Consider the following 18,079-nt stretch of genomic DNA (forward strand, 5'->3'; position numbering starts at 1 on the left):
TAAATATGTATTGAATTTATGAAAATAAAAACCTCGCTTAAGGATAAGAGAAAAGAAAATATTTGCATTGTTTGCACACTTGACTGAATGTTGCTAGTGAAATTGTAAATATAGATTTTTGAGTATGGGAACCTATTATACGTACACAAGAGGAAGTGCTAGAGGCAAAGTTAGGCAAAATTCTGACAAATCATTCTGACAAATCGAACAATGAGTATGAGGACCAGAATAAGAGTATTGAATTGTTACATCTACCCAGTACTTATGTATGGACGTGAAACATGGACTTTAGCCTCTGATACTCTGATACTGACAACGTTAGTAATGAAATAGTTGTAACACGAGCTGGAGTGCAACGGAAAATGATACGTGAGATGTTGATTAGGCACTTAAAGTTCATGGGTCACATTACACGTAAAGAAGGAAATTGTGGGAAGAAAGAATAGAGGAAGAAGGAGGATACTTTGGATGGACAGTCTGCAGAAATTGTTGGAAGAGAGAGGGGTGAAAGAACTGGGAGTAGTACTATAATACAGAAGGCTGGGATATGAGCCGAGGGTTGTGGAACAGCATGATCGCCAAAGTCAAACGTCATGGCACTTAGAGGAGGAGGCTAGAGGCAAACAGAAGGTGATAACACTTTCTGATGTTAAAAAGCGAAATGAAGCAGAAGCTTTGTTATCCTATATATACTGATGCTTTAAACCAACGTATGTGGTAAATTTACTTAACCCGTTGGCTACTGAATTATCTAATTCCCATAGGCTTCACACGGAGACTACCAGGTTCCAGTATGCAATGGGTTAAATGGACTTAGTACCATTGTTCAGATGAGAGAAAACGGTGCTCAGTTAGTGACTTCGATGCTAAATGTACAATTACAGATAATCTGAACGTTTGAGTGAACAGACCAATGTTAAATATACAATTTGGGAAAAATTGATCTGATCGATTTCTTAATTCTCCCAACTATATTATTACAATTGAATTACATTTTAGGTGAATGTAAATCGTCGCAACGCAGTGAATCGGTTTTATATACCATTCCAGACATTGATTGTTGACAGATTTTTAAAAGCCTGTCTTATGTCTTATATTCCTGGAAAAACGGTTGGGAAAATTCGAAAATGGTTGGAAGAATTTACTGTGCGAGGGTGTCGCACAGTGACTCCTTCAAAGAAAACCTTAAAGGGAATTGGTAACATTGTTCAGATGAGAGATAGTGGTGCTAAGGTAGTGACCATTATTAATGATACCTAAGTCATTACCTATACCTCCCAATAGCATAAATGTTGATGGTGCTAATGTGTCAGACAATGCAAATATTGCTGAAGCTTTTAATGACTTTTTCATTTCTAATGCTACTAAGATTACAAAGGACCTGCGAAGGAATAAGTCTCAACTGAGAGTAGACGAGGACAATAATATTGGTCCAACTCATTCGCAATTTAATTTGAATTTGATTACTGAGGATTTTGTATTGAAACAGATTGATAATCTGAGTATAGATAAAGCAACTGGTGAAGATCACATCAGCTGTAAACTTTTAAAGATGACGAAGCATGTTATCGCAGAGTCTCTTTGTGATATCATTAACAAATCCCTGTCTACAGGAGTTGTTCCACGTGGATGGAAAAAGGCTCGGGTAGTACCAATATTCAAATCTGGAGATATTTCTTCTTTGAATAATTACCGCCCCATTTCAATATTATCTATCGTGAGTAAAATTATAGAAAGGGCCGTCCACCAACAACTCACTGAATTATTGGACGTGAATCAATTATTACACCCTAATCAGTCTGGATTTAGACCTAAACATTTAACAGCTACTGCCCTTGCAAAACTTGTAAATCATTGGTCGTTGAATATTGATAACAAAGAATTTTCTGGAGTTGCCTTCATAGATCTTCGTAAGGCTTTTGATACTGTTGACCATGAGCTACTTCTACATAAACTAGCTTGTATAGGTTGTAGTAGTAGGACTATTTATTGGTTCAAATCATATTTAGGGGATCGACAACAAGTGACCCAATTCAAAGGAGCCAAGTCGCATCCATCAACCATCAAATTAGGTGTGCCACAAGGTTAAATTCTTGGTCCCCTTTTATTTTCAATATATGTTAATAGTCTACCTGAATGTACTCCTGAAGGTATCATAGATATGTATGCTGACGATACGACACTTACCGTCAGTGCAAATGATACAACTGTTGTGGAAGAAAAATTAACTGTTGCGTTAAACAGAGTCATGGCATGGATTAAGGAAAATCGTCTTGTTCTTAACACTGAAAAAACTTGTGTCATGTTAATAGGCTCTCCTGCTAATCTCAAGAAAATTGAATCTTTCACCATTTCATTAAACGGCAATTTGATCAAAAGAGTTCAATTCACCAAATGCTTAGGAATTTTGATAGATGAAGAATTGAAATGGTCTAAACAAATCGAAAACGTAAGTAAACTTACCCAGAAAAACATTAGCATGATAAAGAGAGCAAAGAGTTTTTTGCCTCAAAAATCCTTAAAGTTACTTTATAACAGTCTAGTGTTGCCACGATTAGATTACTGCTCTGTTGTATGGTCGAACCGATTTCATTCTCATACAACTAAGCTGCAAAAAATTCAAAAGAGGGCCGCAAGAATAATATTGAACAAGACATATGACACACCGTCGGCTGATTTGTTCACAAGTCTTAAATGGATGACACTAGACAAGCGGTTTGAGTTAAGTCGCGTTATGATTATATATAAATGCGTTCATAACTTAGCACCTTCTTACCTTCAGGTAGGCTTAATCAATCCTAATGATGTACATGAGCATCATACAAGGCAAATAGACAGTGGATGTTTACGTGTGCCTAGATTTCACACTGATTGTTATAAGTGTAGCCCAATTGTTTTTTCCATATTTGAATGGAATAAGCTAGATAATTCATTGAGAACGGCTTCCTCTGTCAATTCATTTAAGAGATTGTTTAAACAAAGTTGTAATTTGTGAATGGCTCAGCCGTACATACACTACGTGCATGTTCTGTAATATTTACATGACTTATTCACATAATTGCGACTTAACTAATATTTTCCTATTGACATTACTGTTTACTAGGTTAATGATTATGTTTATTTTGCAAAACGAGTATAATTTTTGTAACTGTTCTGTATAAATGTTATAAACGATGTAAATATGTTCATTTAGGGCCCCATGGAAGACCACTACTTGTTGGTGAATGGGCTACCCTGTGAAAAGATTATAAACAAATAAATAAATAAATACAATTCGGGAAAAACTGATCTGATCGATTCCTTAATTCTCCCAACTATATTATTACAATTTAATTACATTTTAGGTGAATGAAAATCGTCACAAAGCAATAAATTGGCTCTACATGTACATACTATTCCAGACATTTAAGTGTTAACAGATTTTTTAAAGCCAGGCTGTTTTATGTCCCTTTTTTTCTGTAGAAAAACGGTTGGGAAAATTCTAATATGGTTGGGAGAATTTATTGTTAATCACTGTTAGAGGGTGTTGCACAGTGACGCCTTCAAAGAAAATCATACATATCTTCGTGGTTTGAGATTTTTTTCCCAGGATTGTTTGCATGTCAGAGGGTTAGCACAGTAACAAAAATATTATAAGTAATATTTCATACAAAAATTAAGCAATTTTTTCATCAACCTTCAACAATGTTACCGAGTCACTCTAGATACATTTGTGTTTTAAGAATTTGTTTAGGATTTTGTGCATGTTAGAGGGTTAGTACAGTAGAAGGAATGTGATAAGTTAGATTTCATACAACAATTACGCAGTTTTTTCATCAACCTTCAACAATGTTACCAACGGCTTTCGATAAGATAAGAAAACCGACGACATAGCAGTTCTCATTCCATGCATGTTCAGAGTTATTGCTGAAGAAAAAATATGTAAGCTATAGACTTATCATTTAAAGGCAGTCTTAGTGGGTTATAAAGCGTGTTAGAGGGTTATATAGCAACCGAGTGTATACGTTGTGATTTTAGAATTAGAAAACTTCTGAAACTTTTTAAATTTTTGAAGTTGTAATCAGTGTAACACTAATTGACAACATTGTGCGAGCTCCTCTCCAACTTCCTCTATACAGAAAATATCATGAACTTCGTTTTCTTAGTTATTGCAGATGGAATAAATTTGTTTCATACAGGAGTTGTATAAAATCATATATTTGCAATAATTATATTTAGGGCCAATGTATGATTTCAAACTTCTTTAAGTGAAAATATATGTATTTGTTAGTACCTCACTAGCTACATCACAGAGTTGTTTCTTTAATTTATATTAGTCGCACCTTCCAAAATGCATAACTTTTTTTTTCAATCGATTTTTGCTCAATTTTCTACTGACCTGTTTATTTCCTTTTTTCTACTTCTATTAACACTATTCAAATATCAGGATGGAATTCTCCTTTATTAAGCATAGGAAATTGATTTTCATGTGGTCGGACGTTCTCTTCTAGGTTTGGCCTCCATAGATTTAATAATATAGCAACTAATTAACGTGATGATGATTGATCTAGTTCGGCCCTCAGAGAATCCAAGTTCCTTCCTATTTCCTGTTATTAGCAATGGCTGGTATGAGCATCAATACAAAGTAATCTTCTGGCAAAAACAAGTGCTAGAAAGAATGTGGAAAACATTATAAAAATTACTAATGCTTCGACATTAATGTTATGGTCGAAAATGGGAACTCATGGTTGACAAAGTTTCTATTCTAATTTTCTGTCTTTTTCAAGTAAATATATTCAATGTATTCATTCCTACCGCTTGACGAGTGGATATGTCACCGGACTGTGGATCACAAGGTCCGCGGTTCAAGTCCCACCGCGGCACTAATGTCGTTTGGCAAGACATTGATCTACATTTGCCACTCTCCACCCAGGTGTTAAATGGGTACCCGGTAGGATGCGAAAGCTAATGTGCTTAGATTAGCAAGTGTGCGCTTGTAAAAATGACGCCTGGCTGGAATGCTCCCCAGGGAGTGGAGAACGTGCATACATTGTGTGAGGGTAAGCCTGAATCGGATGACCGGGGTAACAATATATATATATATATATATATATATATATATATCTGTAAAGCGCTTTGAGAGGGCATTCGGTCTTGAAAAGCGTTATATATGAACTAGCTATTATTATTATTATTATTATTATTATTATTATTACCGAATAACTTTAAGGGCTTGGTTATAAAACGAGATATAATATTAATATTAACAAGCCATGATTGTAACCCATTTCCGTGTGAAGATTGGTTTAATCAAAACTGAAACTGCATTTGTAAGCACCCATTCATAATTACATGATAGTGGTACAAAGGCCAGTGTTGGTACAAAATAAGAGTCATTTTCAGTTGAGTACATTGTTTAAATCATGGGGCCCATATTTCGTCTAAACTTACTAAGCCTATGCGGCAAGTAAATTGCTCGCTAGTTGTTAACTAGGCACTAATAGGTATTCATTAATTGTTAATAAGCTTTAACTTGCAACTAGTCCATATGCATACCGCGAGGGTGGTAACTAAATTGTCCCTATTTCAACTAAATCTACCTTTAGTTGTAATGCTACATCAACATGATATTATACAAACTGATTGAATTTAGTTTGCAAATAAATTTCTTCCTAAAATTTAGAGATATTAATGAGTATATTTAAAGCTTATCTGCCGTAGTTTACAGGAGGGATTAAACTGCCCTGCAAGGTTACTGGACAGATGGTTTCTCATCAACTCAGCTCTCAGTTAACATAAGAAAAAGAGGATCATGGGGGACCAATGGTCACCGAATAGGCATTGTTTGTTATATAGAGGGCGCAAGTAGCTGCAAGTAGTGCAGTGGGCCTTTAAATCTCTAGATGGCAACTAGTCATTTCATCACCGAATGTCAGAAGCTCAGCAGTGGTCAGAACTTGATAGAATTGGTAGAGATTTGTAGCGGAAAGGGAAGAGAGAGCGTGAAATGTAGGGGGGGGGGGGGGTAGTGAGCACATTTTTTTTTTTTTTTATCCTCAAAAAATTTCAATTTGCACCCCCCCCCCCCTTGAGGGCCAGGGGGGGGGGGGGCCCAACCCCCCAAAAAGGTAAAAATCACGTGATTTTACATGATTTTTTTTTTTCAAGGGGGGGGGGGGCCGGCCCCCCCCCTGGATCCGTCACTGTTGCGCCGTACATACGTGTATACTATTCAACATTCAAATGTGTATCAAATAGGTCTATTATTTCAAATTCGCGAATCAAATTGTACGATTGGGGAGGTGTATGTCAGATAATATATATTAAATCAAATAATACAAAATCATCAATTTTGACATTCTTTCAATTGTTCAACCTAAAATGACTTTATTAGTTAAAATTGAAGAAGAAAAAAAAACCATAAAACGTGGCTTCCGCACCTGTCTCTCACCATGCCTTTTTTGCAAGAATTTCAGCAACGATGCCATGAATTACCTAACAAATGCCATGAAATATCTTTCTTTAGTATTTTCCGTTTTTATGATTGACTGTCTACTTTAATACAGAGTGCACCTCATAGTGTCACTAGCAAGGTTGGTGGTTATATTAGTAGGGGCACGTTCCCGCCAGTGTATTTATCGGAACATGCCATCTGCGTAAGAGCCGTATTCTGTTGGTGTCAATAGACAGCTATAGCGCCGTCCACCAGCGCGTTCTCATTTTGAGCGCCCTCTGGAGTACGGGGAACATGCCAATTTAAATGATTTAGAGCTAAAGGTGGCTGAACGTATGATGTTGCGGCAAAGCTCATGTCAAGGCTCTGCTGGGGAGTGTTTCACAAAGACTAAGATCGACTTTAAAGATGAAGTTGAGTTCTGGTCATGCGATTGCATTGTGAGAGAAACGGTGTGGAACCGACCAGAAAAGGTTGATCATCTAGCATATAAGAATTTGTGTGTATTGCAAGGTTCTGGAATCATCAACATGATAAGAAATGTGGCCAAGTCTTGGTAAAGTTATAAACACTTGCACAGAAAGATGTATATGGGACTACACGAACACGTGGCGTAAAAAGCCGGCCCCCGATTTTTACGATGTTACATGCATATTTAGAATATGAAGGCATTTGAAGAGCCAAGCTTTACAGGGAACATGTCTTAACTGATGTTCTTCCACACTTGCATAATAAGAATGAGTAATGCTCACAAATTATTTTTCACCTCTTCCCAGAACTCAACCTTCTCTTTAAGTTGGGCTTGATTATGGCAGGCTATTCATGCCACTGGTTGCTCTCACTATTGCTCTCACTGTTGGTCTCTTGGATTATGATCTTTAGTCATAATTTTTTCCTTCAATAATGAATTATCACAAAAATGTAAATTTTGTAGATTTATTACTGTTTGTTTCCGTCCCTTGAGTGACCAATGCCAGTAAATTATGAGAGCCAACAGTGGTATGAATGGCCCGCCATAGTTAAGTTCAACTTAAATTCGATCTTAGTCTTTGTGAAACACCCCCCAGCAGAGCCTTGACATGACAATGGTAGGAAAGTGAGATGCTCGAATGTTATTACTAATGAAAGGGAGGGGAGAAAAGTGGCAGGAATGTAAAGTCTGACATTTTGCTATTCCCTTTGTTAAACCAACCTCTCTGTCATCACTATGATTTAATTTAATAAATCAAAGTGGAATGGGTCTTGCTATAAGGGCAATGTGCCCTCCAGGGGGGTGTTTCACAAAGATCCAAAGTCAAACTTAACTCTAAGCTGGACTTAAAAATTATGGAGAGCCATTTGTAGCCTTAAAATAAAATATATTTAAAAGGGAAAATTCAAGTATTTTAGACTTTTTATAAATTCCACATCAAGAACATGAAATCTACCAAGATAATAGAAAATATGAATGATTTGAATCAACATTTTATGCCTTATAAAATAACGTTTACAAAACACTTTCAATGATGCTAACGGCTTTCCATAATTGTTAAGTCCAACTTAGAGATAAGTTCAACTTAGATTTTTTGTGAAACACCCCCCCAGGTCCTAGCTACACTCATCCAGAGTACCTCTTCCAACTGGAGAGGAGAAAATTTACCAAGGTATAACATATCTCCACCACCCAATCCCCCTTCCCGGAACATAAAAGTGGAGAAAATAGGTGAAAAATGAGAGGGAGGAGGATGAGGATAACGAGGGGAAAACGTTCTTCTGTTTTCAAGAGAGGTGCAATGTCCACTACCTGTTTCATTATTTTTGTGATAAAAACTAATTTAACACCATCTATGTAACTATCTTTATCTATAATTGGTTGTCTAGCGAAGGAGAGCCGTGATCATGGATACTTTGTTCAAGTTGTTGGTGACGATTATGCTAGCCTTGATAATCAGCCTGTTCGTCATATTTGACAAAGAAACATCTCCTCGGTTTAACCAGGACATAAAGTCTTCAAAGCAGGACTCACCTCGAACGGAGATCAACAGTGTCGGGCGACTGTACATGAACCTGACGAAACATGACGAAGAACAAAAGTAAACGATTTTCATCTTATTTCGCCAATCATTTCTTTCTATCTAGCTTGTTATTGATATATAAATATTGGCAGATCAAGGAAGGAAGCACTAGTCACTCTTCCCTCAAAACTGAATCTCCATGCTGCCGTGAAAAGACAAAGATCTTCTAGAAAAAACTGACGAAAAAGAGAGAAGGGAGGAAAAGAGACAGAAACGGAGAGAGAGAGAGTTTTCTCTAATAGACTGTCTATATATTAAAACTCTACTTAGACATCAGTGTAAAGAACCGCAGTCTCTTTCTTGTCACAAAGTCTAGTATAAGTATTTCGTTATCTTGGATCACACTTTACAGTAAAGTAACGTGTGCTTTGTCCACACACCATTCCTGCAATTTATGACACTCCTCGTAGTTACTCGCCTCGCCTACCATCCCAGTACAGCTTTCTGAGTGAGCTGCCAAGAGATTACGCAACCAAGTACCAAGTACTACATATTTCGAGCTTTATTTATTTTGTGTTGACTAAACCTCGAAGAACGAATCTTTTTTAATTTATTATTTATTTGTCTTTCTGATAAAGGAATAGTATGTTTTCATCACCTGTTTATATCTTTTGAATTTCTACCCAGGCACATCGTGTCGGGTAATAACACTTTAAGGCAAGTGGATGGACATTCATCATGGAAACAAGACGAGTTGAGGAAGCTGTCCTATGTTATACAGCAGAGACTCTATTTCCTTCAGGTAAAGTAACGGGCAGAGATGTAGCGAGGTATTTTTTTTCTCAAGATTGCCATGATATGTATATTTCATGTTATAGAAGATGTCATCAGGAAAATGGTCGGTCAATGCAAAACATGAACGCAAAAAAAGCAATTTAAAAATATTTGCGTCCCTATTTCAAATGTGTGAACAGTACAATGTGTATTATGTATTTATTTATTTATGCATACATATTTATACAGGTACACCAGATCAGAAATAAATTTGTTTTACATATTGGACCTGGTATTAAAAGCATAGTATAAAAAGAAGTAACAATGAGAATTGAGTATTCAGAATTCAAGTATAACAAAGTAAAATACAAAATAAATACAAAGTAATACAAAATATGGTAACATAGCAATACAGGTCCATAACAAAAATGATTATAAATATGAATATGTGTGAACAGTACAATGTGTATTAACCACCCATATCTCTACAAATCGTCCAGTCTCGATCAGCACGTACATCAAAGCAGCTTGGTCTTCACATGGGTGATCATTCTCTATTCCCTCTCTCAAGACGGCTTACAGAAAGAATGTACATCATTGAAACTGCTTTACAATAATAATAATAATAATAATAATAATAATAATAATAATAATAATAATAATAATGATAATAAAATAATATGGTTATTTATATAGCGCCGGTATCCGCCAGGTTCTGACGCTCATGGCGCTTTACACATACCCTGGTCGTAGCCGAGCTGCCAAAGTAACTAGCGCTCAAGCATATCAGGTACCCATTTACACCTGGGTGGAGAGTGGCAAATGTAGATTAACGTCTTGCCAAAGGACATTAGTGCTAAGGCGGGACTATCCACTTATCCACTAGTCCACAACACCTTTTTCGTTCTTTTTCCAGAACCCTCCAGACTGCACCAAGGCCAAGAAGATCTTATGCACCTTTAAAAAGACAAGCGGATTCGGTAGCAAGGTACACCATGTGTCGTTCTGCATGTTGATGGCGTACGGCAGTGGGAGGACCCTCGTTCTTGAGTCCGGCGAGGGATGGCACTATTCTAAGGAGGGATGGGAAAAGTTCTTCCGCCCTCTCAGTGACACTTGCCTTGATGGGACAGGAGAGACTACATCTTACAATAAGTGGCCAAGTAGGTTTCCCGGAATGGGACAGTTCATTCGTCCTGATAATAATGATGATAGTAATATACTACTACTAATAATAATGATGATAATAATAATAATAATAATAATAATAATAATAATAGTAACATTCATGATGATGATAACAAATTAATAATGATAATTATAATAAAAGTAATGATGAGGATGATAATGATTTTGTAAATGGATATGGTTGTTGCGCCTTAGGGCAGCTAGGCTAAAGCCAGGGTAATATTATCACTTTGTATAGGCTTTGAGCATCCTCTGTGATGGAAATATCCGCAATGAAATTGTAGATATTATACAAATAGTGAATTGTCATGAGTGCAATGGTACAACATTTTGCACGAGGTGAAAGATAAGAGACGCAATATTCAACGAGATGCAGCCGAGTTGAATGGAGCGTCTCATCTTTCACCGAATGCAAAATATTGTTCCATTGCACGAATAAAGGCCATTCACTATTTGTTTTATACAACACCTCGGACGTTAATGGGCTTAAAAAAGATTTTCTGGGCCTAAATCTTTTTGTTTGTTTTTAATTTATGAAATGGCCGATAGTGAGCGCGCACTATTAAGCAGGCAGCAAAGCATGCGCATACATGCGCCGCGCGTACAAAGATTTATGTTTAGTGTGACGCGGAGTGCAAGTTCGTTTGATCCTTTCGCACCATTGCACTCTGACGTCACTTAGCTCATCGTTAGTGAAGTCAGAGTGCAATACACCAGTTTACAGTTGTATCAGTGCGCATGAGCAGACAGAGGTCAGAGGTTATTGGCCCCAAAATTGGGGCCAATAACCTCTGACCTCTGGTATTTATGCGTAAAATAAGATTGCGCCCATGCAAATGATGATATGCGCGCACAACGCAGCGCGCAGGCAGTGATATCATCATAATTTGCATGGGCGCAATCTTAATTTACGCATAAATACATGACCTCTAGGTCATTGGCTTTGTTTAAAATGGCGCACACAACTGTAAACTGGTGTATGGTGTGAAAGGATCAAACGGAATTGCGCGGCTGGAGAATGATGCCGCTCAATGGTACTTTTAGCGCATGTCATGTGATCAAGAATTGACCAATGAGGTTGCAAGAATCTTAGTAGGCGTTGTATAATATTATTTGTTTGCATCGTTAGAGGGGTTTATGTTTATCGGGGATAATTGTCCTTGGAGGGGGGGGGGGAGGGGTTCTGTGGGTGATTGTCCAGGGGGTAATTGTCCTGATACTGAGAATTATACAATATCTAGTACAGATTGGTACGATATATCAAATGAATAATAATGATTATAATAATAATAGTGAACATTTATAATGTGCCACGTCTGTCACAAATGACACTCCTGGTGCAGTTGTGTGAAAATTGTATAAATGGGGGTATACGACCATCACTTGATTCAATAAAGAAAGTGAAATACTCATAAGTAAAAGTTTAACATACTTCAGGACATTACGTATAGGATATCTAATACAAAGCACATTACAGCAATACAAGTTATATAAGGGTAGTACAATGTAATACATAATTAAACAAACTAATATGTTGAGAACAGAAACGTTTTTAACAGAGACTTGAACTGTGAGTAGGAGCTATCATTTCGGAGGTGAGGAGGGGGTGTGTTCCACAGTTCAGGGCAATAACTTGAAAGTGATCGTCTCCCCCAGGAGTGCCGTGAACGTGGGATGCAAAGAAGTTGGGTGTGAGCAGAGCGGAGTAGTCGTGGTGGTTAATGGAGGTGTACTAGGTCTCGTATGTATGAGGGTGCAGTGCAGTGAAGAGCCTTTATGCATTTATATTGTTTTTCATCTGCATGCAGCTCCTGATGGGAATAAGAGCATCCAAGTGGTGGAGCTCCCGATTGTAGGAACATTTGTTAAAACGAACAAAAAGCCAGTCTTCCTGCCCTGGGCAATTCCAGAAGACATCTCGAAGAGACTGAGGAGGGTCCATAGTAAACCCCACGTCTGGTGGATAGGACAGATCATGACCTACATTCTGAAACCTCAGCCTCAAGCCCAAGAATTCATTGACAAGAAGATTAATGCCTTGGAATTCACACGTCCGATCGTTGGGTGAGACGAATGCATTTGTGTTGATATCATTTCATTTTACACGTGGGAGAGGAGGAGTTTTGACAAGAGGGCTATTGCCTTAGGATTCGTATATCCAATGAATTGGATGAAATGAGTGACAAGCCCGTAACTAGGGGTTGGGGTGGTGGGGCGTGATAACATCCTAGCGACTATATAAGTCCGTTTGACCAAGGTCAAGGGTTTGACCATCGCTATAGAGGTGCACCGACCCATCGCTCGGACGATCCTAAAAAACTCTACCCACCGGAGTATAATAGTTATACCCCGTAAGTATCTCCGCCAAGCGCCTGTTATCTACCACTGATGGGAAGTCGGGAGCACAATTTATAATAATAATAATATGAACAATTTAAATAACTTTTGTGACATCAAAGCTTCAAAGCGCTGTACACAAATGAAGATCACTTCAAAGAAAATCTATATTAATAATGGAATTAACATTACTTAAATTATCAAGAAAATGCAATATTTCTAACATAAATGAACAAATAATAAATTATAATTCGTAATTGTACACTGAAGTTAATATTGTGTAAGCGGTGGGCATGCATGCATTGTTGTGTATCTCTTTTTGTTTCTTCTTTATTTGAACACATAAATTATGTGTTGGACAATACTAAACTACCTTTTGACATCGGTTAATTGATATCACACAATTACACATGTCGCCAAGTAGTATACAGCAATTTCAGTGAACGATTGATTAACATGTGTTATGACATGAAATGTATTTTTAAATAGCTTAACCAGTCAGAATTAAACGTGCTGAGGGGCGGATCTTTTGGGATCTTATTGACTGTTGACTTTATGGCTCACTAAATAATAATAATAATTACATTTATAGGGCGCTTTTTACAGACGTTTCTAAGCGCACAGGTGGTACTGTCTAACTTATAATTATTCAACATGTTCAATACCTTAAAAGCAACAAAATAAAATAAAATATGATATTCTCCTCCAAAATAAAAGCATTCATGTCAGGCGGACAGACAAGCTCATTAGGGAAGCCAAATTTCATGGAATCGAGGAGTACATGGACCAAGTTGAAAAATACTACCAGAAATTGGAGAAGAGAAAAAAGGTGTCCGTCAGGAGAGTCTTCTTAGCAACAGACACGGTCGGTCTGCTCGACGAAGCCCAGAAAAAGTGAGTTTAGGACAGCCATCATTACTTAAAGCAATAACTGCACACTGAAAAGGTTGAGCAATATCTTTTCCACTTCGCCCAACGTTGAGCCAATATTCAACCCAACCATCTATTTGGTAATATTTTGCCCAGTGGTATTGGTAAACGTAAATACCCTACTTTACACTTGTATAATTTTCCAACAGCTGGTCAAGATTTTCCCAACAAGTTGGCTACCATAGTCGAGCAGTTAAAAGGTCATATCTTCGCCTAAATTGTTTGTCAAATAGTGCCCAACAAAATAATTACCAAAGTAAATTTACTCATATTTCACAGTGTACTTAAAGCACTACCGCAAGAACTGAGCTCATATATGTTCCTAAACTTCTTAATTTGGACTACATGCCAAAACGGGATCCTTTCAGTCTCCAACCCAATATTATGAAATTAAGTTGATCAAGAAAAATGTATAGTTATAATTAATTAAAATACTTATTTGTATTAACAATGAAGAAAACAATTAACGTCGATTTCAAAAATGAATATTACAAATTGTTCATCATGCTTATTCATTCTAACCCTATAGCTTGCAGGAAATGCATGAGACGTATATCATGACGTAGGATTGATATACATTTTTAAACACTAGGTCGCTAATCTTTTTATTCATTTCAACCTGACACAAGGTTATTAAGTCTTGTAAGAGTTAAATTACCTTAGTGTAAATCTCATTATTTAAAAGCCAGTTTCAGTCGGAAATATTAAGTAATTATTGTAGCTCCAAATTATAATTTCCAATGCAATTTAATTGTCTTTTTTTTTTGGACAGCTATTCTAGTTAAATGTACGTGACTGACATAACGATTTTCAAGTCTACATGGAATTAAAACTTACGTGAAAACCGGGTTAATTGTTTATCATATTCGATTTCTACTATGTAATTGAAACTGACGATAATATTCTGAATTTATATCGCGCCTTAAAATGAGGGCTTTAGAGAGATATTTTCACCCCAGTCATCGGATTGAGGCTGGATTGCACACGATATATGCGCTTAGGCCTGTGTTCAAATTTTCCCCTCTCCTAGGAAAATTTTAGTCAGGCACATTTATAGAAATGTTAACAATTCTGAAAAAATGTACTTTGGCATCCTATCTGGTACACGTTTAACACCTACGAGGAAAGAAGCAATGTAGAACAAAAAAAGTAAGTTGCTTCAATAAAGGCATACGCTTTTGCCCAATGAAGTTGAAATAAATTATCTGTTACCTCCTGTATTGAAATGATTGTAATTTATCCTTGATTATAGATGATGTTTCTTGTACGAACCTTATTGATCAATCTAAACATTGATAGAGATTGATCAATACAATTCTACGAAGATATGAAATTACATTATATCAAATATATCACATTGTCACAAGCATTGTATGGAGTTCCGTGCCCGGGCTCGATCCAACGACCTTAACATCCCGACTGTCTTAACCACTCTACTACGACAAACCTACGAAGTAACTTGACGATGATGATGATTCACAGCATTTGTATGGTGCCATATACCTGTTTAAAAACAACATTCAAAGGCGCGAGCTCCTCCAATAAAGTAAGCATTTAAATGTCTGAAAGAAGATGTGAGACTTGAGTGAAGCTATGAAGTGGTCTAGGCTGTCCATTCCACGAATAAATGATGGGAGGGAGTTCCACACGCAAGGAGCAACAGAGGAAAATGCCCGGTCTCTATCATCAATAGTGATCTGTCAGTTTATGACAGGTTCAGTGACCCAATCAAAATGTTATGTGTTTTAAGTGTCTCTCGAAGTTTCTCGGTCTTGAGCCATCCGTTTCAGTGTTTCATACCCTGTTGCTCCACATTCTGTGATTACATCGTCTAGAAAGCCTTTACGAGGTCTTCCCCTCTTCTTCTTTCCATGAATACGACCTTCTATGACTCTGAGCATCAAGCCCTCATCATGCCGCATTATGTGTCCGAGCCATTTCTTCTGTCTCTCTCTAATCGTTTGAATCAGCACCCGCTTTTCTTGAGCTCGATGGGTCTCTCTAACACTTGTAATATGACTTTCTTTTTTATGTATTTTATTCTTTGACAGATATCCTGGTTATGTATTTATTAGTGACACTAATATATCATTGTCAGCCAATGTATCATTGAGATTGTCAGAGGAATCTTTGATGGGTATCATCGTAGACCTTCATCTTCTGGCTCGTTCGGATTTTCTTGTTTGCACGTGTTCCTCAAATGTATGTATTTCTCAATTTTCGGTGATTTTCTCTTCTATGTTATTTATCATTGTTATTTTTTTTGGTATCCATTCTTTCAATAACTCATTTATCTACCTACTTAAAAAAGCATGCCCAACATTTTATTTATTTCTTCTTCTTCCAATTATTATTGTAATCATTATTAATATCATTACTAGTATTTGTTTGGGGGGGGGGGAGGGTTTGGTCAATTTAAAGTGTTGTACATAAATAATTGAATGATTCGGGTCGTGATTTGGGATATTAAAGACGGAGAGCAGATTGATATTAAACCCTTGGGGGTCACCCCCCCCCCCTCAGGTGCGGATCTGTGTTTTGTTTTTTTTTGCCAAGGGGGGGGGGGGGGTTGACCCTAGATCCGCCCGTTCCCCTTATCAAATTTGAACAAATTGTACTTCCTTCAGGTGAAAAGGTTGGCATATGGGCTACAATTTGAAATTTTACCCTTTTTTTAAAATATCGTCTGACAATTAGGGGGCGTTTCACAAAACTTGTTATCAGTGAAAAATGAAATTTCATGTTAAAAGCTACTGAAATCCTTGCTTCCGATTGGTTAACAGCAGATTTGTCACTGCTTTTTGTCATTTGTCAGGCTTTATGAAACGGGTAACAGATTAGTGCTTGATGATATACAACCGAACTGTTTCTAGTGAACCTTTTTTTTTTTAAATTTAGTTCAAAAGGACCGTTCTAATGCTGTGATGACTAACATAAATTATCTTGATAAAAAAAAATCATCAGTTGGGGATAATGATAACATGTAGTTTTTAAGCTTCTCCCACCCTTAAATTTGTTATGCAAGCTTTCATCCACTCCTGTGGACTTTCTCAAGCTAAGTGATCCGTCTGAGTCACACGTTTATTTCGTTGCACTGCCTGGTGTCTTGCAATCACTGGACTAAAGATCGGTGACAATAGGTACCCAGAGTCCTTGTTTAGTGATGGCTTAATCATCTTAGTCCATATGGACTCTTTCACCTTTCTTGACCAGAAGTTACTTTCAAAGTCTATTATGACGGCATCTTGTTTACTTTTTCGACCAGTTCTCAATTAACGACGATGTAAAACGAGGCACATAGAATATCATACACAATTCCATGTGCACAAATCACACACGGCTGATTGCGACCCTTCTAAAACTCAAAAGCAAATTTAAGTTTCTTTTCTTTACCAGAAATTTCCAAGTTCTAACATGGAAATGCCCTGTGCAAAAAACTAACTGAATAAATGTTGATCATAATAGAAATTACAAAGTTCATATTTTGTTTTCTTTTCATTAACGAAGATATGTCGACTGGCTTACGAGATGATGCAGCGTTCCAATGTAGATGTCTCCAAAAAACTCCACTGCCTCGACAGACGATACTACTGGCACGGAGAAAATATCAAACACAAAACAGCAAAGATGCCTGTGTATGAAGGGGCTGAGAACGTTCACCTGTATGGTGTGTGACCGGACCCAAGCTCTTTCTGATTTTCATCATTTGTTTGGCTTGATAATGATTTTTTTTAAAAACGTTTTAGCCCTCCATAGGCTTTTTTTATTGAGTCAAACAAAAGATTGTACAATTCAATGAAAAGAAATTTTTTTTAACTCAAATAAAACAGAATACTTTTACATTTCTCTATTTGTTGTTTTTCATATAAACAAATGTTGAAGTGACTGCCATTAAGTTTTTAAAAAATTGTTATACACACCCAGAAATAGAACGAATATATCTTTCGTCTTCATAATATTGAATAATTTTCTTCTTCAAAGAACTGAAATTTGGAATTTTATTTCGTACGAATAGTTAATGCTTAATCAAAGTTACCATGCAATTTAAATCATCCTTTTTTTGTCTTCAAAACCAAAAATTACATTTTCTTAATTAAACTCTATCTGTAATCGAGAAAATTCAGTCATCCATTTAACCGTTTCATTCCAGATTGATTTACTGATTTCACAATTATAAAAAAAAAAGTAAAATATCATCCAGCTCTTTAAGCAAAAACGAACATTTGTCATTACTTACTAGGTTCATCTCATACAGTTGCTTGTTCAAATTAATATAGAATCCTATTTACTATCTCATACTGAACATATCTTAAACCGATATCTGGAGTAAAACGAGAAAAAAAGGTCATCCTATGATATTTTTGGATTCTTGGACATTCAGGGGTATAATCTAAAGGTCGTTCCCATTTCAGACATATAGAGG

General features: G+C 36.7%; 1 protein-coding gene across 1 annotated transcript; it reads left to right on the plus strand.

Annotated features, from left to right (window-relative positions):
- The first annotated feature begins 8,324 nt into the window (after positions 1-8,324).
- LOC580837 (alpha-(1,6)-fucosyltransferase-like) lies at positions 8,325-17,462 on the plus strand. Its single transcript, XM_030992777.1, has 7 exons — positions 8,325-8,505; positions 9,115-9,229; positions 10,118-10,364; positions 12,198-12,453; positions 13,444-13,620; positions 15,708-15,858; positions 17,164-17,462. The coding sequence occupies exons 1-7, from the start codon at positions 8,345-8,347 to the stop codon at positions 17,329-17,331; spliced, it is 1,275 nt and encodes a 424-aa protein (XP_030848637.1). The 5' UTR covers positions 8,325-8,344; the 3' UTR covers positions 17,332-17,462.
- Positions 17,463-18,079: the final 617 nt, after the last annotated feature.

The sequence above is a fragment of the Strongylocentrotus purpuratus genome, unplaced genomic scaffold, assembly GCF_000002235.5.
Source record: "Strongylocentrotus purpuratus isolate Spur 01 unplaced genomic scaffold, Spur_5.0 spur5_scaffold_20, whole genome shotgun sequence".
NCBI classification, from domain to species: Eukaryota; Metazoa; Echinodermata; class Echinoidea; order Camarodonta; family Strongylocentrotidae; genus Strongylocentrotus; species Strongylocentrotus purpuratus.

What these genes read in the sequence shown, in the direction of transcription:
- LOC580837 (XM_030992777.1), top strand. Translation starts at nt 8,345, where the DNA reads ATGCTAGCCTTGATAATCAGCCTGTTCGTCATATTTGACAAAGAAACA. An exon ending in ATCTTACAATAAGTGGCCAA is followed by an intron (nt 10,365 to 12,197) that starts GTAGGTTTCCCG and finishes ATCTGCATGCAG; the next exon opens with CTCCTGATGGGAATAAGAGC. An exon ending in CTCGACGAAGCCCAGAAAAA is followed by an intron (nt 13,621 to 15,707) that starts GTGAGTTTAGGA and finishes ATTCTTTGACAG; the next exon opens with ATATCCTGGTTATGTATTTA.